General features: G+C 47.8%; 1 protein-coding gene across 1 annotated transcript in view; it reads right to left on the minus strand.

The window, feature by feature from the left end:
- The window catches only part of ZFC3H1 (zinc finger C3H1-type containing), a 715,283-nt gene that overhangs the window by 368,301 nt on the left and 321,761 nt on the right, over window positions 1-25,221 (minus strand). Inside the window, exons 19-20 of the mRNA XM_069228345.1 lie at window positions 1,626-1,727; window positions 1,189-1,314 (exon numbers count right to left, since the gene is read on the minus strand). Coding sequence (XP_069084446.1) covers window positions 1,189-1,314; window positions 1,626-1,727 — 228 coding nt within the window. The remainder of the gene's footprint in view (window positions 1-1,188; window positions 1,315-1,625; window positions 1,728-25,221) is intronic.

Genomic DNA, 25,221 nt, shown 5'->3' on the forward strand with positions numbered 1-25,221 from the left:
AGGCACTCTCCCCATGGGGCCAGCTCCATGTCTCGGTTTGTGGCAGGCTGCTAAAACTAGTCAGCCTACACAGATAGTCGGTTAAGTTTCAGGGGGCACCTCTAAGGTGCCCTCTGTGGTGTATTTTACAATAAAATGTACACTGGCATCAGTGTGCATTTATTGTGCCGAGAAGTTTGATACCAAACTTCCCAGTTTTCAGTGTAGCCATTATGGTGCTGTGGGGTTCGTGTTTGACAAACTCCCAGACCATATACTCTTATGGCTACCCTGCACTTACAATGTCTAAGGTTTTGTTTAGACACCGTAGGGGTACCAGGCTCATGCACTGGTACCCTCACCTCTGGTATAGTGCACCCTGCCTTAGGGCTGTAAGGCCTGCTAGAGGGGTGTCTTACCTATACTGCATAGGCAGTGAGAGGCTGGCATGGCACCCTGAGGGGAGTGCCATGTCGACTTACTCGTTTTGTCCTCACTAGCACACACAAGCTGGCAAGCAGGGTGTCTGTGCTGAGTGAGAGGTCTCCAGGGTGGCATAAGACATGCTGCAGCCCTTAGAGACCTTCCTTGGCATCAGGGCCCTTGGTACTAGAAGTACCAGTTACAAGGGACTTATCTGGATGCCAGGGTCTGCCAATTGTGGATACAAAAGTACAGGTTAGGGAAAGAACACTGGTGCTGGGGCCTGGTTAGCAGGCCTCAGCACACTTTCAATTGTAAACATAGCATCAGCAAAGGCAAAAAGTCAGGGGGCAACCATGCCAAGGAGGCATTTCCTTACAAGGGCCCTTTGTACCAGAGACTTATCTGGGTGCCAGGGTGTGCCAATTGTGGAATCAAAAGTACAGGTTAGGGAAAGAACACTGGTGCTGGGGGGGGGGGGGGGGGGGGGGGGGGGGGAAGAGAGAGAGAGAGAGAGAGAGAGAGAGAGAGAGAGAGAGAGAGAGAGAGAGAGAGAGAGAGAGAGAGAGAGAGAGGAGAGAGAGAGAGAGAGAGAGATACATGTTTTACTGTGAGTTAATGCTTCATTCATACAAAAGGAATGCATGGAAGCCCTGTGCCTTTTACTAAGGCTCTGTTTAGACAGTGCATTATCCTACAGCAAACAAAGCAAGGTCAAAATAAATAATTTAGTGACAGCAGTGCAAGCCATGCACAAACTAATATATGCCAGGAAAAGATGTGTACCATGTTTGACAGGTTTCTGAGCAGATTCGTCTTCATCACTGCTACTGCTGCTACAGTCCGAGACTGGCTTTCTCCAATACCTAGGTCTCCATTTTCTTTTGTCCTTCCAGGTTGTGTGTGGCGGAGCTGTAATAAGATTTTTGTGAAAAGCAAGTTAGTACAATTCTCCTGAACTAAGCATTGCATTAGCTTTGGCTGCAGGCATTTGTGAGAAACACCAGCATGTCCTGCAGCCACAAAGGAGAATGCCAAACAATGAAGAGTACATTACCAATTATAAGTAAACGCCTCTATTTAGTTTTAAGTATAGGGTAGGATGGCAGAAAGATCAAAGACAAGAGAGACTGACATTTTTTTTTTTAAATGTGCTAGTGCATTTAAAAAAAAAAAAAAAAATTAAGTTTAAATCTTCTCTAATCATAAAACAAAAGCCTTACTATGATGTTTACTTTCGTTGATTTTGCTAACGAGAAGGACAGCCATCTGGTCCATAGACATCCGATCACGATTGACACCAAACAGTCGATCCACATATTTTTCTTGGGGACCGAGGGGAAAGAGAAAGGTTTATATTTATTAATACTCAATGTATTGTAAATTACTTTACTCATTTTTACAACAAGAATGTCAGAGAAAAAGTTACTCATCTATCCTGGTGTCCGGAAGCTCAGAAACTTGAAATAACTATCATGGTAGAGGGTGACATTACAGATCTGTCTCTACTCCAGCCACAGATGGTGCCACCGGGCACTGATTTAGGTTCTCTTTTATCCCCCCACCATCCCTGTAAATTCTCAGTGGAGTTTGACAAAAACACAGGAATCCAGTGCCTAAAACTAACTTGGTATCTTGTCAACGGTTCCAGCCACTCTTCACAATGTGGAGGCAGTAAGGTCCCAGGAATTTGCAGGTAAATGAAATATCCCACAGGTAGATGTAATTTTCACCAAAAGGAATTCTACAAATGTAGGAAGCTGGCTCTCTATATAGTGCACTAAAAATAAGTACACCGTGCAGAGAGTCCAGTGGATTCCCAAACATTTGCAGAGGCAGAAATAGATCGGTCTAATAAACAAGTTACTTGCCATTGGTAAAAAAAAAAAAAAAATGACCTAGTAGAGACATATTCTAGTTGTAGATTCATTACTTTAGAATTTCCTCCAGGCACCAGATTGGATCTGAAGATTTTTCTTCAAGCAGTATCCATGCACGCAGTCAGGTGGCATCGGTCGACTCCATGTCTGTCGGCATCTTGGTCGAAGTGATAAGCGTCACCCCAGCGTCAGTTTCTTTTCACACCTTTCCATGCCAGAAGCACGGAGCCATGGAGAACAATGATATTGATGCACCAGAACTAGGGCCCTGAAAAGTGACTCCATGTCCCAAGAAATCAGTTTGCAAGCGGGGAGGATGGGTGGGTCAGTAAGGAATTGGCAACTAGAATGTGTCTCTACCAGATAATTTGTTATCGAAGATAAGTAACTTGTTCATCGGCTAGAGACTTCTAGTTGCAGATTCCTTACCTTAGACTAGATACCCAAGAGAAACCATCCTCGGCAGTGGGCTATGAACTAAGATCAGACTCAAAAGTCCTGCAGAATTGAACAGCCAAAGTAGCCGTCTCTGCGAACCTGACTGTTCAGGCAGTAAAGCTGTGTGAACGTGTCGAGAGACGCCCATGTTGCTACCTGGCAGATGTCCAGGACTGGAACTCTGTGTGCCAACACTGTGGTTGCAGCAGTTGCTTTGGTTGGAAGACCACAAAACCCTCAGGAGGTTGTTTCTTCGCCGAAGTGTAGCACATCTTCATGCAGAGGACAACCTATCGAGAGATGGTGTGCTTATGCACCGCCCCACCTTTCTTCACACCCACATAACCTACAAAGAGCTGATCGTCCACCCAGAAATCTTATACGATTGAGGTAGAATGTAATGCTCTTTTTGGATCCAGACCATGGAGTCTCTCCTCTTCATGAGAAAGTTGTAGGGGTGTGTCAAAAGTAGGCAAAGTGATGGATTGGCCAACTTCAAAGGGCGTGACTACTTTTGAATCAGTGGTGTTTTCCCACATTCACAAATCAGTTATTTGCAAGGTGCAGGATGGGGATATGGAAGTAGGCGTCCTTGTGATCTAGGGCGGTCATGAAGACGCCATGTTGTAAAAGGGGTATAACGTCTTGAAGAGTGACTATGTGAAAGTGTTCTGAAAGAATGTAGGGGTTTAAAGGACTAAGGTCCAGAATGGGGCTGAGAGAGGTCTTTGTTGAGAATAAGGAAGTATGGAGAGTACACTCTTCTACTTGATATTGTAGTGGAACTGGCTCGATGGGTCCTTTGAGAAGAAGGGATTGTACCTCTAGTTTGAGAAGAAAATGGTGTGCTTGAGAGAGCCTGTGAGGGCGAAGGAGAATGTTTGGAAGAGTGGTAATGAGCTCCAGACAGTCGAATCTGAAGACCCACCCTTGAGGGAGATTCTAAATAGCCCAGGAAGGGAGATTGGTCACCTAGCAGGTGCCTGAGCTGGCCACTCAGATGCTACCAAGGGCCTCTGTCCACCTTGGATTCAAGATGGCAAAATCAAGTAGCTCTGGGCACCACCCCTGGGGTGGTGATGGACAGGGGAGTGGTAACTCCTCTTTCCTTTGTCCAGTTTCGTGCCAGATCGGAGAGCGGGTTCCCTAGACTGATGCAAACCGGTTTATGCAAGGAGGGCACCAAATGTGTCCTTCAAAGCATACCAGTTGCTTGGGCAGGCTACCCCTCCCAAGCCATGTAACATGTATTTCCAAAGGGAGAGGGTGTTGCCTCCCTCTTCCAAAGGAAATCCTTTGTTCTGCCTTCCTGGGCTTGAGCTGGTCAAGCAGCAGGAGGGCAGAAACCTGTTTGTAGGATGGCAGCCACACGGGCTGCCTGGGAAAACACCAGAAGACTGGTAGGAACAATGCTGGGGGTCCTCTAAGGCAGTGGTTCCCAAACTTTTTTGACCCACGCCTCCCTTGACCTATTGGCCGCGGCTCCCCATTATGCTATTTTTTTTTTGGGGTGTCGGTGGGGGGATGTGAGCCGGGCCTCAGGGGTACTTACATTTTTCACGCTGAAAATAATTGGGATAAAGCCAATGAAGGTATTATAATCATAGATGTAACAACATAAAAATATAACAGTTGTTTAATTAAAAAAATATATAATTGGTTAAGTCAGAAACAATATAAACTATGCTTAGAAATCTGTACTGAGGGGAATGTCTCCAGTACTAATCCTATGATAGACAGCATATGCTCTCCTCTGCACTCTGGTGTTTGACTGTGCGTCGCACAAAGCAGCCTATTTGTGTGCTAGATCTGGGAGTGACACCAGCAGCATGCAAAGTTTTGCATAAATGGTGCTGCACTCTGTTTTCTCTTTAATGCAACAATGCACAGCAAAATTTGAAGTTTAATCACATTGTGTGAAATCTTAGTAAACTTGAGCCTGCAGGTTTTTGTGTATAGAACTAGTGTGTACTATAATTACTACCACTAGATGGTGTTTGAGGATTAAACTTCAAGGTCCTTCCTTGCTGTATTTCAATTTCTCACTCGAAATTCCGAGCTGTGCACTCTAGACAAGGAAAACGGCTTCTGACTTTTTTTAATGGAGGGGATTATCTAAGTTCTAATATGCAGCTGCAGAATTAGGTCACTGCTATCAGTAATGATGCAGCTCATGGCGCCCCTGTCTTGTTTTGATGGCGCACCTGGGCGCCGTGGCGCACAGTTTGGGAACCACTGCTCTAAGGGGTCCCCAGAGTGCATGGAATCATACAACCAATATTGGCAACCGTATAGGGGTATGATTTCGACATGTTTGATACCAAACATGCTCAGGTTCGGAGTTACCATTCTGTAGCTGTAGCAGGTAGTGGCCTGTGTCCAGTACACGGGTAAAATGGCTTTCACACACTTACGAGGTCCAGGAAAATGGAGCTGGAGTTCATAGGGGCACATGTGGTCATGCAGGGGTGCCTTCACACACAGGTACTGGCACCCTGCCCTCTGGGCTAGGAAGGTCTGCCATAGGGGTGACCTACTGCAGTGACCTGAAGTGAAAGGGTGCATGCACCTTTTCACGCAGGCTGAAATGGCAGGCCTGCAGACACATTTTGCATGGGCTCCGATGGGTGGCATAATACATGCTGCAGCCCATGGGGATCCCCTGGTGCCCCAATGCCCTGGGGTACCCAAGTATCATATATTAGGGACTTACATGGAGGTCCTAAGCAACCAAATTGTGAGAGAGAGAGCACAGTCACTGGGATCCTGGTTAGCAGGATCCCAGTGAACAGAAGTCAAAACACACTGACAGCAGGCAAAAAGTGGGAGTAACCATGCCAAAGAGAGGGTACTTTCCTACATCTGGTGCTCCAGCGACTTCTTTTCAGGTGTGCTGACTGGGCGCCATTGCAACTTACTATGCCTGCTGCCTGTGAGTTGCCTGTGGGAGCTGGGTAGGAAGCTGGCCTGGTGTGTGGTAGGTTCCTAGGGTACTTACACCTTACACCAGGTTCAGGTATCCCCTATTAGTAAAGTGTAGGCAGAGTCCAGGAAGCCAGGGCTCTGTAGAGGTATCTATGGATGAGCAGCCAAGACCTATCCAAGAGACACTCAAAGCGTATGCAATACCACTTTAGTCACACAGCACTTACACACATGAAAGAACCACACAGTGTTACAAAAATAAAGGTATTTTATTATAGTAACTGTAGGAAGTTGGCTCTGTATGCACTATTTCAAAGTAAGGAATAGCATGCACAGAGTCCAAGGGTTCCCCTTAGAGGTAAGATAGTGGCAAAAAGAGATAATACTAATGCTCTATTTTGTGGTAGTGTGGTCGAGCAGTAGGCTTATCAAAGGAGTAGTGTTAAGCATTTGTTGTACATACACACAGGCAATAAATGAGGAACACACACTCAGACAATTCCAGGCCAATAGGTTTTTGTATAGAAAAATATATTTTCTTAGTTTATTTTAAGAACCACAGGTTCAAATTCTACATGTAATATCTCATTTGAAAGGTATTGCAGGTAAGTACTTTAGGAACTTCAAATCATCAAAATTGCATGTATACTTTTCAAGTTATTCACAAATAGCTGTTTTAAAAGTGGACACAGTGCAATTTTCACAGTTCCTGGTGGAGGTAAAGTAATGTTAGTTTTTGCAGGTAAGTAAACCACCTACGGGGTTAGGATTGGGGTCCAAGGTAGCCCACCGTTGGGGGTTCAGAGCAACCCCAAAGTCACCACACCAGCAGCTCAGTGCCGGTCAGGTGCAGAGTTCAAAGTGGTGCCCAAAACGCATAGGCTTCAATGGAGAGAAGGGGGTGCCCCGGTTCCAGTCTGCCAGCAGGTAAGTACCCGCGTCTTCGGAGGGCAGACCAGGGGGGTTTTGTAGGGCACCGGGGGGGACACAAGTCCACACAGAAAGTACACCCTCAGCAGCGCGGGGGCGGCCGGGTGCAGTGTGCAAACAAGCGTCTGGTTTCCAATGGGAGACCAAGGGGTCTCTTCAGCGGTGCAGGCAGGCAAGGGGGGGGCTCCTCGGGGTAGCCACCACCTGGGCAAGGGAGAGGGCCTCCTGGGGGTCACTCCTGCACTGAAGTTCCGATCCTTCAGGTGCTGGGGGCTGCAGGTGCAGGGTAATTTCCAGCCGTCGGGATTCCCTCTGCAGGCGTCGCTGTGGGGGCTCAGAGGGGACAACTTTGGTTACTCACAGTCTCGGAGTCGCCGGAGGGTCCTCCATGAGGTGTTGTTTCTCCACCAGTCGAGTCGGGGGTCGCCGGGTGCAGTGTTGCAAGTCTCACGCTTCTTGCGGGGGATTGCAGGGGTCTTTAAATCTGCTCCTCTGTAACAAAGTTGCAGTCTTTTTGGAACAGGTCCGCTGTCCTCGGGAGTTTCTTGTTCCTCTTGAAGCAGGGCAGTCCTCTGAGGATTCAGAGGTCGCTGGTCCTGGAGAAAGCGTCGCTGGAGCAGGTTTCTTTAGAAGGCAGGAGACAGGCCGGTAGGACTGGGGCCAAAGCAGTTGGTGTCTTCTTTCTTCTTCTGCAGGAGTTTTCAGCTCAGCAGTCTTCTTCTTCGGTAAGTTGCAGGAATCTAAATCTTTAGGTTCAGGGAAGCCCTTAAATACTAAATTTAAGGGCGTGTTTAGGTCTGGGGGGTTAGTAGCTGATGGCTACTAGCCCTGAGGGTGGGTACACCCTCTTTGTGCATCCTCCCAAGGGGAGGGGGTCACATTCCTATCCCTATTGGGGGAATCCTCCATCTGCAAGATGGAGGATTTCTAAAAGTTAGAGTCACCTCAGCTCAGGGCACCTTAGGGGCTGTCCTGACTGGCCAGTGACTCCTCCTTGTTATTCTCATTATCTCCTCCGGCCTTGCCGCCAAAAGTGGGGCCGTGGCCGGAGGGGGCGGGCAACTCCACTAGCTGGAGTGCCCTGCGGTGCTGGAACAAAGGGGGTAAGCCTTTGAGGCTCACCGCCAGGAGTTACAGCTCCTGCCTGGGGGAGGTGATAGCATCTCCACCCAGTGCAGGCTTTGTTACAGGCCACAGAGTGACAAAGGCACTCTCCCCATGTGGCCAGCAACATGTCTCGACTGTGTCAGGCTGCTGGAACCAGTCAGCCTACACGGGTAGTTGGATTAGGTTTCAGGGGGCACCTCTAAGGTGCCCTCTGGGGTGTATTTCACAATAAAATGTACACTGGCATCAGTGTGCATTTATTGTGCTGAGAAGTTTGATACCAAACTTCCCAGTTTTCAGTGTAGCCATTATGGTGCTGTGGAGTCCGTGTTTGACAGACTCCCAGACCATATACTCTTATGGCTACCCTGCACTTACAATGTACAAGGTTTGGCTTAGACACTGTAGGGGCACAGTGCTCATGCACTGGTGCCCTCACCTATGGTATAGTGCACCCTGCCATAGGGCTGTAAGGCCTACTAGAGGGGTGACTTATCTATACTGCATAGGCAGTGTGAGGTTGGCATGGCACCCTGAGGGGAGTGCCATGTCGACTTACTCGTTTTGTTCTCACCAGCACACAAAAGCTGGCAAGCAGTGTGTCTGTGCTGAGTGAGGGGTCCCTAGGGTGGCATAAGATATGCTGCATCCCTTAGAGACCTTCCCTGACATCAGGGCCCTTGGTACCAGGGGTACCAGTTACAAGGGACTTATGAGGATGCCAGGGTGTGCCAATTGTGGAATCAAAAGTACAGGTTAGGGAAAGAACACTGGTGCTGGGGCCTGGTTAGCAGGCCTCAGCACACTTTCAATTCAAAACATAGCATCAGCAAAGGCAAAAAGTCAGGGGGTAACCATGCCAAGGAGGCATTTCCTTACAGTAACACAAATACAAAAATATTGTATAGGCAATACCACAACTGGAGTTAAGTAAATACACTATTATATACACATCAGCAATCAATAATTAGCATAGAAAGCAATAGGCATTTGGTAAAAGCAATAGCTAATATTGAAGGCCCTAGGGGAGGGCCAAACCATATAATAAAAAAGTGGAATGTGAAAGGCAGTCCCCCACCTAAGGAAGTGGAATCAGTAGAGGGGAGCTGGAGGAACTAGGAACCCCAAGAGGTGAGCACCAGAGTGACCCCTAGCAACCAGAGGTAAATACCTGGTTTCAAATCAATAGGACGACTTTGGAAGAGAATTGTGCAACACCTAGACAAGATTGGAAGAAACCAAAAGGTGAACCCTGACAGAAGAGGACCTGCAAAGGAAGAGGACCAAGTCCAGATCGTGATAGAGTGTCCGGTTGTGGGAGGAAGCACTACCCATCCCTTTGAGAATGCAGGACCAGGTCGACGATGGCCGAAGGTCAGCAGTGCAGCACAGGAGCAGAAGAGGAGTTCCAGGAGTGATGCAAGTGATGTCCAACAACGGCAGTTGTGATGCAGTTAGTCAGTGGTGCTGGAATACCACCAACAAGCCTTGGCAAATGAGTCAGAGAAGAAGGTTTTGCAAGGCTGAGGAGGACCAGCAAGATAGAGGGGACTTGACCTAAGGAGGGGAGACCGGGGTGAATCTCAGCAGCTGGAGAGTCACAAGAAGAGGAGGCAGCCCCCACAGGCAACCCATGGTGTTAGACCTCACAGCCTTAGGGTGGTCATCCCACAACTTATTTCCTGCCTCCCCCCACTTTTCTGACACTGTTTATGCTGGTTTTAGGACTTTGAGCACTTTACCAGTGCTAAAGTGCATATGCTCTCTCCCTTAAACATGGTAACGTTGGTTCATCCCCAATTAGCATATTTGATTTACTTATAATCCCCTAGTAAAGTGCACTACATGTGCCCAGGGCATGTACATTTAATGCTAATAATGTGCCTTCTGCACTGATTATGCCACCTACATAAGTAGCCCCATAACCAGGTCTCAGGCCTGCCATTGCAAGGCCTGGGTGTGCAGTTTCACTTCCACTTCGACTTGGCATTTCAAAGTACTTGCCAAGCCTTAAACTCCCCTTTTCTACATACAAGTCACCCCTAAGGTAGGCCCTAAGTAACCCATAGGGCACAGTGCATTCTAGGTAAAAGGCAGGACATGTACATATGTGTTTTATATGTCCTGGTAGCGGAAACTCCTAAATTCGTTTTCCACTACAGTGAGGCCTGCTCCTTTCATAGACTAGCATTAGGACTGCCCTCAATACTTTTTGAGTGGTAGCTTCTGACCTGAAAGGTGTAACCAGGTCATATTTAGTATGGCCAGAATGGTAATAGAAAATCCTGCTCATTGGTGAGGTTGGATTTTATATTACTATTTTTGAAATGCCACTTTTAGAAAGTGAGCATATTTCTGTACTTAAAACCATCTGTGCCTTACAGTGTCTCTAATCAACGTCTGGTCTGTGCTGGTTGACAGTTCCCTTATGTATTTCACCCAGACAACCACAAACACTGAACACTCAGTCACATCTGCATTCATCTGCATACTGAATGGGTCTTTGTGGGCTGGAAGAGTGGAGGGCCTGAAACTTACATTTCAAAGGCCAGTGGCCTGCCCTCACACAATGGACTGATAACCCCCCCCCCACTGGGACCATGGCAGACAGGACTGGGCTGAAAGGAAAACTTGTGCACTTCAGAACCACTCTTTGAAGTCTTCCCCATTTCAAAAGCTTTTTACGGGCGAGCGCAAAGCGCTCCGTCCCGTGTTGTAATCTCTCTTCGGGCTTCAAACCACGCCCATGTCACGTCAGTGTCTTTCATTGGTTTGTGAGCTCGGACCTACAACTGCACCGTCAGAGGAGCTGCCTGGCTGCCCAAAGGACTCATTGGACTGCTTTGCTGCAAAGGACTGCTGCCCTGCTGTTGCCCTGCTGGCTGCCGACTGTGCTGAAAGGACTCTACTGTCCCCCAAAAGTGCTCTCCAAGGGCTTGGATTGAGATTGCCTCCTGTTTTGGGGTCTCAGAGACTACAAAGACCTCCACTACTGGCTTTTGCTAGTACACCGACTTCAAAACTACTTCAGTGATACCACAGTCTGCTCATGCTTCCTGGGCCTCGCTGCTTGCAACAACCGTGGCCTGCAACACAAGTCAAACGTTGCCACAACTCCACTGACGTCACACAGAGTTGTCGCAACCCTGCATGGCCAACACATCACGTCCTGACGGACTGGAAGCAATGAACCTGCCAGGTCACAAAGGATCAACGCATCTCTGGCAACGACTCCTCTCCCCCTGCATCCGGATAGGATTGGTGCTTCACTGCCATCTGCTTCGCAGCGTGAAACAGACGTCTCTTTCACCGGATGCCGTAAGGGACTGATGCTGCATCGGCTCCAGTGACACCGGTTTCTGACTGTGGCACACTTGTTCTTCGTTTGCTTCCATTTCTCTACCTGGGGGGTCCGTGCGACTCCATGACCAGCACCAGTGATGTCAGATTGCTGGGAACAATTCCGTTAGCGACGCCATGATAGCCCCAGTTGGAGCTATTGTGTCTTCAGTACTGTAGTTGGACTTAAACCTCAAAGAACTCATTATTTCATTACTGTACATCGATTTTGCAATGTTTTATCATTACTTTAACTAGATAAATATCATTTTTCAAAACCAGTGTGGTGTCTTTTTGTGATGTTTTCACTGTTAATGTATAAAGTTCTGCACAAATACTTTACACATTACCTTTAAGTTAAGCCTGACTGCTTAGTGCTAAGCTACCGGAGGGTGGGCACAGGATAATTTGGATTGTATTGTGACTTAACCTGACTAGGATTGTGATCCCTACTTGGACAACGGTACATACCCCTGCCAACTAGAGACCCCACCTCTAACACACGGGCAGCAGCATAGGAGTCGAAGTGAGGCCCACTCAGCACACCTGGAGGTGTCCCACATCACTGGAGCAGCAGGCAGGAGACTGTGAGCTGAAGGAAGAGTTGCTGGGGGTCCTGGGCTACATGGAGCCTGAAGATCCCTTGGAGGAGGAACAAACAAGCCTTGGTAGCTGCAAGAGTTGCAGTGTACTGGGGTACTGTCCTGCAAGGAGAGGCAAGGGCTTACCGTCTCCCAAGTTGGACAACTGGTTGAGAGGACCAAGGGGACTAACCCGAATGACCACCACCTGTGATGCAGGATCCATGCAGCTGCGGAGGAGAAAAGATCCACGCAGCCGGTCGTTGTTGCAGCTGGTACCTGCGGATTGACTCCTTCACTCCCTGGGAGATTCCTTCTTACTTCTTGGTGCAGGCTGAAGTCTAACTGACCACAGAGGATGCACACCAGGGGAAATGTTGCAGTTGCTGGAAGGAGCAGGAGAAACCATGTTGCAAAGCGGAGTTGTCGCTGAAGTTGCAGATTGTTGGTTCCTGAAGAGTCCAGCTGCAGTTCCAGTGGCCAGAAGATGAAGTAAATGATGCAGAGGAGCTCTGCTGGAATCTTGCACGTCGAATCCGAGAACCCGCTTGCAAGGGAGTCCCTTAATAGCCCTAAAAGGTGGAATTGGTCACCTACCAGGGTGTTCACATATCAAAAGGGAGTTGTGACGTCACCTACTTGACCTGGCCACTCAGATGCTCCCAGGGGCCTCTGCACATCTTAGTTTCAAGAAGGCAGAATCAAGTGGCCACCTGGAGGAGCTTTGGGCACCAACCCTGGGGTGGTGATGGACAGGGGAGTGGTCACTCCCCTTTCCCTTGTCCAGTTTGGCGCCTGAGCAGGGACCGGTGGTACCTGTACTGGTGCAAACCGGTTTATGCACAGAGGGCACCAAATGTGCTCTTCAAAGCATAACGGTGTCTTGGGGGAGGCTAAAAGCCATGTAACACCTATGTCCAAGGGAGAGGGTGTTACCTCCCTCTCACACAGGACATCCTTTGTTCTGCAGTCCCTGCCTGAGCTGGTCAAGCAGCAGGAGAGCAGAAACTTGTCTGTAGGGTGGCAGCAGCGAAGGTTGCCCGGAAAACCCCAGAAGACTGGAAGGAGCAATATTGGGGTTTCTCTAATGAGACGCCAGAGTACATGGAATCATACAACTAATACAGGCAATAGTATTGGGGTATGATTCCGACATGTTTGATACCAAATATGCCCAAGTTCGGAGTTACCATTGTGTAGCTGGACCTGTGTCCAGTAAACAGGCAAAAATGCCTTCCCCGCACTTACGAAGTCCTGTGCAATGGAAGTGGAGTTTGCAGGGGCACCTCTGCTCATGCAGGGGTGCCCTCACACACAGGGACCTGCACCCTGCCCTCTGGTCTGGAAGGCCTACCATAGGGATGACTTACAGTGATCTGGTGCAGTGACTTGTGGTGGAAGGGTGCAGGCAGGCAGGCTGCAATGGCAGGCCTACAGACATATTTGCATTGGGCTCCCATGGGTGGCACAATACATGCTGTAGCCCATGGGGAACTCCTGGTGCCCCAATGAACTGGGTACCTAAGTACAATATACTAGGGACTTATGAGGGGGCACCAGTATGCCGGTGTACAAAGACCTAGGCAACCAAACACATTTGCAGACAATAAAATTATCTTGGACATTGTTATCTTGGAAAATTGCAATGTTACTCTGTTATCAAAATTATCAAATAGGTTCTATGCACAAGAGATAGGTCCACAAACCCCCACTTACCCAGTGTACATCTGTTCGTGGCATTAGTCGCTGCAGATTCACATGCTGTGCACATCCCGCCATCTGGTGTTGGGCTCGGAATCTTACAAGTTGTTTTTCTTCGAAGAAGTCTTTTTTCGAGTCACGAGACCGAGGGACTCCTCCCATTTCGATTCCATTGCGCATGGGCGTCGACTCCATCTTAGATTGGTTTCCCCGCAGAGGGTGAGGTAGGAGTTGTGTATGCTAGTAATAGTGCCCATGCAATGGAGTGAATACGTATGTACATAATGAAGTTTAAAGTAATATATTTACAAATGTTCAAGATCAACTTCTAAACAGCTACAGGCTCCTGGGGAGGCGGGTGGGCGCATGTGAATCTGTAGCGACTAATGCCACGAACAGATGTACACTGGGTAAGTGACATTTTCCTTTCGATGGAATGTGTAGCTGCAGATACACATGCTGTGCATAGACTAGTAAGCAGTTATCTAACCAAAAGCGGTGGTTCAGCCTGTAGGAGTTGAAGTTGTTTGAAATAATGTTTGTAGTACAGCTTGACCTACTGTGGCTTGTTGTGCCGTTAACACATCTACACAGTAGTGTTTGGTAAATGTATGAGGCATAGACCATGTTGCTGCCTTACATATTTCGTTCATTGGAATATTTCCTAGAAAGGCCATGGTAGCACTTTTTTTTCTGGTTGAGTGTGCCTTTTGGTGTAATAGGCAGCTCTCTCTTTGCTTTAAGATAGCAGGTTTGAATACACTTAACTATCCATCTAGCAACGCCTTGTTTAGAAATTGGATTCCCTGTATGAGGTTTTTGGAAAGCAATAAATAGTTGTTTTGTTTTTCGAATTAGTTTTGTTCTGTCAATGTAGTACATTAGTGCTCTTTTGATGTCTAATGTATGCAGTGCTCTTTCAGCTACAGAATCTGGCTGTGGGAAGAACACAGGTAATTCTACCGTTTGATTCAAGTGGAAAGGTGAGATCACTTTTGGTAAAAAATTTGGATTTGTCCGTAGAACTACTTTATGCTTGTGTATTTGAATAAATGGTTCTTGTATGGTAAATGCTTGAATTTCACTCACTCTTCTTAGAGATGTGATGGCAATCAAAAATGCAACTTTCCATGTTAAGTATTGCATTTCACAAGAGTGCATGGGCTCAAAAGGTGGACCCATGAGTCATGTTAAGACAATGTTGAGGTTCCATGAAGGAACTGGTGGTGTTCGTGGTGGTATAATTCTCTTTAGGCCTTCCATAAATGCTTTTATGACTGGTATCCTAAATAATGAAGTTGAGTGCGTAATTTGCAGGTAGGCTAAAATTGCGGTAAGATGTATCTTTATTGAAGAGAAAGCTAGCTTTGACTTTTGCAATTGTAGTAAGTATCCTACTATATCTTTGGCAGATGCGTGTAAGGGTTGAATTTGATTATTATGGCAGTAATAAACAAATCTTTTCCACTTATTTGCATAGCAGTGTCTAGTGGTAGGTTTCCTAGCTTGTCTTATGACCTCCATACATTCTTGTGTGAGGTCTAAGTGTCCGAATTCTAGGATTTCAGGAGCCAAATTGCTAGATTCAGCGATGCTGGATTTGGATGTCTGATCTGTTGTTTGTGTTGTGTTAACAGATCTGGTCTGTTTGGTAGTTTGACATGAGGTACTACTGAGAGGTCTAGTAGTGTTGTGTACCAAGGTTGTCTTGCCCATGTCGGTGCTATTAGTAGGAGTTTGAGTTTGTTTTGACTCAATTTGTTTACTAGATATGGAAGGAGTGGGAGAGGGGGAAAAGCGTAAGCAAATATCCCTGACCAGCTCATCCATAACGCATTGCCCTGAGACTGATCTTGTGGGTACCTGGATGCGAAGTTTTGGCCTTTTGAGTTTTCGCAAATAGATCTATTTGTGGTGTTCCCCACATTTGGAAGTAAGTGTTTAGTATTTGGGGGTGAATCTCCCATTCGTGGATCTGTTGGTGATCCCGAGAGAGATTGTCTGCTAACTGGTTCTGAATTCCTGGAATAAATTGTGCTATTAGGCGAATGTGGTTGTGAATCGCCCAATGCCATATTTTCTGTGTTAGGAGACACAACTGTGTCGAGTGTGTGCCTCCCTGTTTGTTTAGGTAATACATTGTTGTCATGTTGTCTGTTTTGACAAGAATGTGTTTGTGGCTTATTATGGGTAGAAATGCTTTGAGCGCTAGAAATACCGCTAACAGTTCTAAGTGATTTATGTGAAACTGTTTTTGCTGTATGTCCCATTGTCCTTGGATGCTGTGTTGATTGAGGTGTGCTCCCCACCCTATCATGGAAGCATCTGTTGTTATTACGTATTGTGGCACTGGGTCTTGGAAAGGCCGCCCTTGGTTTAAATTTATACTGTTCCACTATTGAAGCGAGATGTATGTTTGGCGGTCTATCAACACCAGATCTAGAAGCGGACTCTGTGCTTGTGACCATTGTGATGCTAGGCACTGTTGTAAGGGCCGCATGTGCAACCTTGCGTTTGGGACAATGGCTATGCATGAAGACATCATGCCTAGTAGTTTCATCACCAGTTTGACTTGTATCTTTTGATTTGGATACATGGTCTGTATTACATTGTGAAATGTGTGAACTCTTTGTGGACTTGGAGTGGCAATCCCTTTTGCTGTGTTGATTGTTGCTCCTAAGTATTGCTGTGTTTGACACGGCAGAAGGTGTGACTTTGTGCAGTTGATTGAGAAACCTAGTTTGTGGAGGGTTTCTATGACATACTTTGTGTGTTGTGAATATTTTTCTAGCGTGTTGGTTTTGATTAACCAATCGTCTAGGTACGGGAACACATGTATTTGCTGCCTTCTGATATGTGCAGCTACTACTGCTAGGCATTTTGTAAAGACTCTTGGTGCAGTTGTTATTCCGAATGGCAACACTTTGAATTGGTAATGTATCCCTTGGAATACAAACCTTAGGTACTTTCTGTGTGAAGGATGTATTGGTATATGGAAATATGCATCCTTTAGGTCTAGTGTTGTCATGTAGTCTTGTTGTTTGAGCAGTGGGATTACGTCTTGTAATGTAACCATGTGAAAGTGATCTGATTTGATGTAGGTATTTAATGTTCTGAGATCTAGTATAGGTCTCAGACTCTTGTCTTTTTTGGGTATCAGAAAGTACAGGGAGTAAACTCCTGTGTTTATTTGTTGTTTTGTACTAACTCTATTGCTTCTTTCTGTAGCAATGCCTTAACTTCTAGTCCTAGAAGATCTATATGTTGTTTTGACATATTGTGTTTTTTCGGTGGGATGTTTGGAGGGAATTTGAGAAATTCTATGCAATAACCATGCTGGATAATTGCTAAGACCCAAGTGTCTGTTGTTATTTCCTCCCAATGTTTGTAAAACTTGGTTAGTCTCCCCCCCACAGGTGTTATGTGTTGGGGATTTGTGACCTTGAAGTCACTGCTTGTTTGGAGGAGTTTTGGGACTTTGGAACTTTCCTCTATTCCTTTGAAAGTGTCCCCCTCTATATTGTCCCTGAAAACCTCCCCGCTGATACTGGCTCTGGTAAGTGGGCTTTGTTTGTGAGGTTGTGGCTTCTGTGGTTTGCCCTCGAAACCCCCCTTGAAATTGTATCTTTCGAAATGTGCCTCTGCTCTGTGGGGAGTAGAGTGCGCCCATGGTTTTGGCCGTGTCAGTGTCTTTCTTAAGTTTTTCGATCGCAGTGTCCACCTCCGGCCCAAACAACTGCTGTCCGTTGAATGGCATATTCAGCACAGCTTGCTGTATCTCTGGTTTAAATCCTGATGTACGCAGCCATGCATGTCTCCTTATTGTTACTGCTGTGTTGACAGTTCTAGCAGCTGTGTCTGCAGCATCCATTGCTGACCGTATCTGATTATTGGAGATACTCGGTCCTCCTTCTACTACTTGCTGCGCTCTTTTTTGGAACTCCTTGGGTAAATGTTCAATAAGGTGTTGCATCTCATCCCAATGGGCCCTATCATATCTGGCTAGCAAAGCTTGCGAATTTGCAATACGCCACTGGTTTGCTGCCTGTGCCGCCACCCTTTTGCCTGCAGCATCGAATTTTCGACTTTATCTGGAGGTGGTGCATCTCCTGAAGTATGAGAGTTGGCTCTTTTGCGCGCTGCTCCCACTACAACAGAGTCTGGTGTTAGCTGTTGTGTAATGTACACTGGGTCTGTTGGTGGCGGTTTATATTTTTTATCTACTCTTGGAGTAATGGCTCTCCCTTTAACAGGCTCCTCAAACACTTGTTTAGAGTGTTTTAGCATTCCAGGTAGCATAGGAGGACTCTGATATTGGCTGTGTGTGGACGACAGTGTATTAAAAAGAAAGTCGTCTTCAATGGGCTCTGAATGAAGGCTGACATTATGAAATGCTGCTGCTCTTGACACCACCTGTGCGTAGCCTGTACTATCGTCTGGTGGCGATGGTTTAGCTGGATAGCATTCTGGACTATTATCTGACACTGGTGCGTCATAAAGGTCCCATGCGTCAGGGTCATCTTGACTCATTTCTGTATGAGTTGGGGATTGCATCATTGGTGGAGTGGCTACCGGTGATGGTTGCGGAGAGTGATGTGGGGATGGTGGCGGTGTTACTTGTTTAGCCACCTTTGCGTGTGGCTGTTTGTCCTTGTCTTGGAAGGCAAGCTTGCGTTTCATTTTGACTGGAGGAAGAGTGCTGATCTTCCCTGTATCTTTTTGAATAAAGAGCCGTCTGTGTGTGTGATCTGGCTCTACTGTCTTGTAATTCCTGTCCAAATCTATGTGTCTTCATTTGTGTGGACAGTCCTTGTTCCTCAGTGTAGGAACTTGTTTTCGGTTCCGAGGCCGGATATTTCGGTTCCGAAACCTTTTCGGCTGCTTTTTTCGGCTCCGACGAAACCTTTACTTTCGGCGTCGTGCTCTCTCGGTGCCGACCCGTTTCGGTGCCGCTGTCTCAGTGCCGAATCTTCTCTGAGCCACTATCTCGGGCCCGAGATTGCTGTGTGCCGGTATCTCGACCGGAGTCGGATGACTTCGACACCAGCTCGCCCTTTTTCGGTGCCGATGAACGGTCACCTATTTTTCGGGTTAAGCCATGGCCTGTTGGTGGTGGCGTCCCCTGGGCTTTAGCGCTTTTCTCGTGAGTTCTTGGTTTCGACGATTCCTCGGGATCGATCTCCTCAGACTCCGAATCCTGGGTGGAGAATGTTTCTTCCTCCTCCTCGAAACGCTCTTGTCCTGTTGGCGCCGACGCCATTTGCAGTCTTCTTGCTCTTCGGTCCCTGAGTGTCTTCCTGGACCGAAACGCTCGACAGGCCTCACAAGTATCCTCCTTGTGTTCTGGTGACAAACACAAGTTACAGACCAGATGTTGATCTGTATATGGATACTTGTTATGGGGGGGGGGAGGGGGGAGGACGGGGGGGGGAAAGACAGAGAGAGAGAGAGAGAGAGAGAGAGAGAGAGAGAGAGAGAGAGAGAGAGAGAGAGAGAGAGAGAGAGAGAGAGAGAGAGAGAGAGAGAGAGAGAGAGAGAGAGAGAATGTACAATAACAAATATGGACATATACAGCCAATATCAAGGAAATTAAAACTGGAGGCTACAAATTATATTAGTATCCTCAAATTAATTTGTTGGGAGCAGTGTAGGTGCATCAAACATAATATAGTATGGACTAAGTCTTGCATCAAATGAATTTAGAAAAGCTCCAACCTTCCTATTTAAATGCTTATTTTTAAAATGTATTTTTTGGCAAATTAAATAAAATGTGTTATCATTTGTCCGATGAATGCTTGCTTACGTATTCTCTAAGTTCAAATCATCAACAATGTTTAGGCCTGGTCCCCTGGCTTCCAGTAAAGACTAGGTAGTTTTTTTTTTGGGGGGGGGGGCACATATGAAATGTGTTCAGGAGTATGTGGAAAGAACGTGTGATATGGGTCAACTCTTGACTTCAAATGTGAAGCTCTTCAGACCATTAAGGTTTGCTACTATTTCAACACAGATTAGAAATACGATGAGTAACCTCTTCTGAATGAGGGGGTGTTTTGTGCACACGCATCAAGAAGTGTAACAGCTGCTAAAGCCTATGTGACAGTACAAAGCCTTTAGATTAGCCTTTAGATTAGCCTTTAGATTAGTCTAATATATCTACCTTGGTAGAGTTATATATAAAACTGATTACACATGTCTGAGGTGTGCATGGGCTTTAGATGTGACATAATCAGAGCATAGTCTTGATATATAATTGTGATTTTTAGACTGTAAAGGAAATCAAAATGTTACTATACAGAGACTCTAATTGCCACCTCCATACCCTGGTTTCACACTGCAGGTAAGTGCCATCTTTCTAGCATAGTTACCCCCACTTTTTGCCTGATGTCAGTGTGTTTAGACTGTAGATCACTGAGATCCTGCTAACCAGGACCGCAGTGACTGTGCTCTCCCCCCTAAATTTAGTTGCTGGTAACTTCTTACACCAACAATTGGCATACTGGTACACCAATGCAAGTCCCTAGTATATGGTACCTAGGTGCCCAGGGCACTGGTAGACCAGGGGAACCCCATGGGCTGCAGCATTTACTATGCCACCCATGGGAGCCCATACACACTGAGTGCAGGCCTGCCATTGCAGCCTGCGTGAAATGGTACATGCGCCCTTTCACCACAAAATTTGACCACTGCTGTAAGGAAATGCCTCCTTGGCATGGTTACCCCCTGACTTCTTGCCTTTGCTGATGCTATGTTTTGAACTGAAAGTGTGCTGAGGCCTCCTAACCAGGCCCCAGCACCAGTGTTCTTTCCCTAATCTGTACCTTTGATTCCACAATTGGCACACCCTGGCATCCAGGTAAGTCCCTTGTAACTGGTACCCCTGGTACCAAGGGCCCTGATGCCATGGAAGGTCTCTAAGGGCTGCAGCATGTCTTATGCCACCCTGGGGACCCCTCACTCAGCACAGACACACTGCTTGCCAGCTTGTGTGTGCTGGTGAGAACAAAACGAGTAAGTCGGCATGGCACTCCCCTCAGGGTGCCATGCCAACCTCACACTGCCTATGCAGTATAGATAAGTCACCCCTCTAGTAGGCCTTACAGCCCTAAGGCAGGGTGCACTATACCATAGGTGAGGGCACCAGTGCATGAGTACTGTGCCCCTACAGTGTCTAAGCCAAACCTTAGACATTGTAAGTGCAGGGTAGCCATAAGAGTATATGGTCTGGGAGTCTGTCAAACACGGACTCCACAGCACCATAATGGCTACACTGAAAACTGGGAAGTTTGGTATCAAACTTCTCAGCACAATAAATGCACACTGATGCCAGTGTACATTTTATTGTGAAATACACCCCAGAGGACACCTTAGAGGTGCCCCCTGAAACCTTAACCGACTATCTGTGTAGGCTGACTGGTTCCAGCAGCCTGCCACAACCGAGACATGTTGCTGGCCCCATGGGGAGAGTGCCTTTGTCACTCTGAGGCCAGTAACAAAGCCTGCACTGGGTGGAGATGCTATCACCTCCCCCAGGCAGGAGCTGTGACACCTGGCGGTGAGCCTCAAAGGCTTACCCCCTTTGTTCCAGCACCGCAGGGCACTCCAGCTAGTGGAGTTCCCGCCCCCTCCGGCCACGGCCCCCACTTTTGGCGGCAAGGCCGGAGGAGATAGTGAGAATAACAAGGAGGAGTCACTGGCCAGTCAGGACAGCCCCTAAGGTTTCCTGAGCTGAAGTGACTAACTTTTAGAAATCCTCCATCTTGCAGATGGAGGATTCCCCCAATAGGGATAGGAATGTGACCCCCTCCCCTTGGGAGGAGGCACAAAGAGGGTGTACCCACCCTCAGGGCTAGTAGCCATTGGCTACTAACCCCCCAGACCTAAACACGCCCTTAAATTTAGTATTTAAGGGCTTCCCTGAACTTAAGAATTTAGATTCCTGAAACTACAAGAAGAGGACTGCTGAGCTGAAAGACCCCTGCAGAAGAAGAACAGAAGACACCAACTGCTTTGGCCCCAGTCTTACCGGCCTGTCTCCTGCCTTCCAAAGAAACCTGCTACAGCAACGCTTTCCAAAGGACCAGCGACCTCTGAATCCTCAGAGGACTACCCTGCTTCAAGAAAGACAAGAAACTCCCGAGGACAGAGGCCCTGCTCCAAAAAGACTGCAACTTTGTTTCAAAGGAGCAGATTTAAAGACCCCTGCAACTCCCCTCAAGAAGCGTGAGACTTGCAACACTGCACCCGGCGACCCCGACTCGACTGGTGGAGAACCAACACCTCAGGGTGGACCCCCCCGGCGACTCCGAGACTGTGAGTAACCAAAGTTGTCCCCCCCTGAGCCCCCACAGCGACGCCTGCAGAGGGAATCCCCAGGCTCCCCCTGACCGCGACTGCCTGAACTCCATTTCCCGACGGCTGGAAAAGACCCTGCACCCGCAGCCCCCAGCACCTGAAGGATCGGAACTCCTGGGCAGGAGTGACCCCCAGGAGGCCCTCTCCCTTGCCCAGGTGGTGGCTACCCCGAGGAGCCCCCCCCTTGCCTGCCTGCATCGCTGAAGAGACCCCTTGGTCTCCCATTGATTTACATTGAAAACCCGACGCTTGTTTCTACACTGCACCCGGCCGCCCCAGTGCCGCTGAGGGTGTACTTTTTGTGTGAACTTGTGTCCCCCCCGGTGCCCTACAAAACCCCCCTGGTCTGCCCTCCGAAGACGCGGGTACTTACCTGCTGGCAGGCCGGAACCGGGGCACCCCCTTCTCTCCATTGAAGCCTATGCGTTTTGGGCACCACTTTGAACTCTGCACCTGACCGGCCCTGAGCTGCTGGTGTGGTAACTTTGGGGTTGCTCTGAACCCCCAACGGTGGGCTACCTTGGACCCCAATCTCAACCCCGTAGGTGGTTTACTTACCTGCTAAAACTAACAATACTTTACCTCCCCCAGGAACTGTGAAAATTGCACTAAGTGTCCACTTTTAAAACAGCTATTTGTGTTTTATGTGAAAAGTATATGCTACTGTAATTATTCAAAGTTCCTGAAGTACTTACCTGCAATACCTTTCAAATGAGATATTACATGTAGAATTTGAACCTGTGGTTCTTAAAATAAACTAAGAAAATATATTTTTCTACAACAAAACCTATTGGCCTGGATTTGTCTCTGAGTGTGTGTTCCTCATATATTGCCTGTGTGTATGTACAACAAATGCTTAACACTACTCCTTTGATAAGCCTACTGCTCGACCACACTACCACAAAATAGAGCATTAGTATTATCTCTTTTTGCCACTATCTTACCTCTAAGGGGAAATCTTGGACTCTGTGCCTACTATTCCTTACTTTGAAATAGTGCATACAGAGCCAACTTCCTACAACTGCACTTAGACATTATAAGTTACCCCTCAGGTAGGTCCTTCACCCCAAAGGCAGGATGCATGTCTCTAGGTGTGAGGGGTTCCCTGCATAAGCAGTGTACCCCTACAGACTCAGGCCAATTCCTGAACTCTAAGTGCGGGAAGCCATCTTAAGGTATGTAGTGGACAATGGTCAAAATGAGTGGTCAAACTACTTAATGGCTTCTGCAAACCTAGGTATGTTTGGTACCAAACATGTTGGAATCATGCAACTACACCAATACCAGTTTTAGTTGCATACCACCATGTACTCTGGGGTTCCTTAGAGGATCCCCCAAGTTCTGCCTGTGCAGCCTTATGGGATCTGGCTGCCAGCCCTCGCTGAGGCTGACCCCAGAAACTGTTCTGCCCTCCTGCTGATGAGCCAGGCTCAGGCCAGAGAAGAACAAAGGATTTCCTGCAAGGGAGAGGTGTGACCACCTCTCCCTGTGTATTAGTTGTCCAAGGGCTAGTGTGGGGGTGGCCTCTAAGCATTACCAGACTGCTTTGAAAGGCACATTTGGTGCCCTCCTTGCATAATCCGGTTTCCACCAGTTCAGGAACCCCCGGTTCCCACTTTGGTGCAAACCTGCACAAAGGACAGGGGAGTAACCACCCCCCTGTCCAGCTCCTCCCCTAGGGAGCAGCACAGAGCTCTTCCAGGTGGCCACTTGATTCTGCCACCTTGGAAATAAGATGGGCCGAGCCCCTGGGAGCACTTACCTGGTTAGGCCAGGTATATGACCTCCCTGACCGCCTCTTATAGGTGGGTCACTGCAGAGAGTGCCTGTAGGAAGTTGGCTCTGTATGTGCTATTTCAAAGTAAGGAATAGCATGCACAGAGTCCAAGGGTTCCCCTTAGAGGTAAAATAGTGGTAAAAATAGATAATACTAATGCTCTATTTTGTGGTAGTGTGGTCGAGCAGTAGGCTTATCCAAGGAGTAGTGTTAAGCATTTGTTGTACATACACATAGACAATAAATGAGGTACACACACTCAGAGACAAATCCAGCCAATAGGTTTTTGTATAGAAAAATATCTTTTCTTAGTTTATTTTAAGAACCACAGGTTCAAATTCTACATGTAATATCTCATTCGAAAGGTATTGCAGGTAAGTACTTTAGGAACTTCAAATCATCAAAATTGCATGTATACTTTTCAAGTTATTCACAAATAGCTGTTTTAAAAGTGGACACTTAGTGCAATTTTCACAGTTCCTAGGGGAGGTAAGTATTTGTTAAGTTTTACCAGGTAAGTAAGACACTTACAGGGTTCAGTTCTTGGTCCAAGGTAGCCCACCGTGGGGGGTTCAGAGCAACCCCAAAGTCACCACACCAGCAGCTCAGGGCCGGTCAGGTGCAGAGTTCAAAGTGGTGCCCAAAACACATAGGCTAGAATGGAGAGAAGGGGGTGCCCCGGTTCCGGTCTGCTTGCAGGTAAGTACCCGCGTCTTCGGAGGGCAGACCAGGGGGGTTTTGTAGGGCACCGGGGGGGACACAAGTCCACACAGAAATTTCACCCTCAGCAGCGCGGGGGCGGCCGGGTGCAGTGTAGAAACAAGCGTCGGGTTTGTAATGGAAGTCAATGGGAGATCTAGGGATCTCTTCAGCGCTGCAGGCAGGCAAGGGGGGGGTTCCTCGGGGAAACCTCCACTTGGGCAAGGGAGAGGGACTCCTGGGGGTCACTTCTCCAGTGAAAGTCCGGTCCTTCAGGTCCTGGGGGCTGCGGGTGCAGGGTCTTTTCCAGGCGTCGGGACTTAGGTTTCAGAGAGTCGCGGTCAGGGGAAGCCTCGGGATTCCCTCTGCAGGCGGCGCTGTGGGGGCTCAGGGGGGACAGGTTTTGGTACTCACAGTCGGAGAGTAGTCCGGGGGTCCTCCCTGAGGTGTTGGTTCTCCACCAGCCGAGTCGGGGTCGCCGGGTGCAGTGTTGCAAGTCTCACGCTTCTTGCGGGGAGATTGCAGGGTTCTTTAAAGCTGCTTCTTTGGATAAAGTTGCAGTCTTTTTGGAGCAGGTCCGCTGTCCTCGGGAGTTTCTTGTCGTCGTCGAAGCAGGGCAGTCCTCAGAGGATGCAGAGGTCGCTGGTCCCTTTGGAAGGCGTCGCTGGAGCAGAGTTCTTTGGAAGGCAGGAGACAGGCCGGTGAGTTTCTGGAGCCAAGGCAGTTGTTGTCTTCTGGTCTTCCTCTGCAGGGGTTTTCAGCTAGGCAGTCCTTCTTCTTGTTGTTGCAAGAATCTGAATTCTTAGGTTCAGGGAAGCCCTTAAATACTAAATTTAAGGGCGTGTTTAGGTCTGGGGGGTTAGTAGCCAATGGCTACTAGCCCTGAGGGTGGGTACACCCTCTTTGTGCCTCCTCCCAAGGGGAGGGGTTCACAATCCTAACCCTATTGGGGGAATCCTCCATCTGCAAGATGGAGGATTTCTAAAAGTTAGAGTCACCTCAGCTCAGGACACCTTAGGGGCTGTCCTGACTGGCCAGTGACTCCTCCTTGTTGCTTTCTTTGTTCCCTCCAGCCTTGCCGCCAAAAGTG

The sequence above is a fragment of the Pleurodeles waltl genome, chromosome 4_1 (assembly GCF_031143425.1).
Source record: "Pleurodeles waltl isolate 20211129_DDA chromosome 4_1, aPleWal1.hap1.20221129, whole genome shotgun sequence".
NCBI classification, from domain to species: domain Eukaryota; kingdom Metazoa; phylum Chordata; class Amphibia; order Caudata; family Salamandridae; genus Pleurodeles; species Pleurodeles waltl.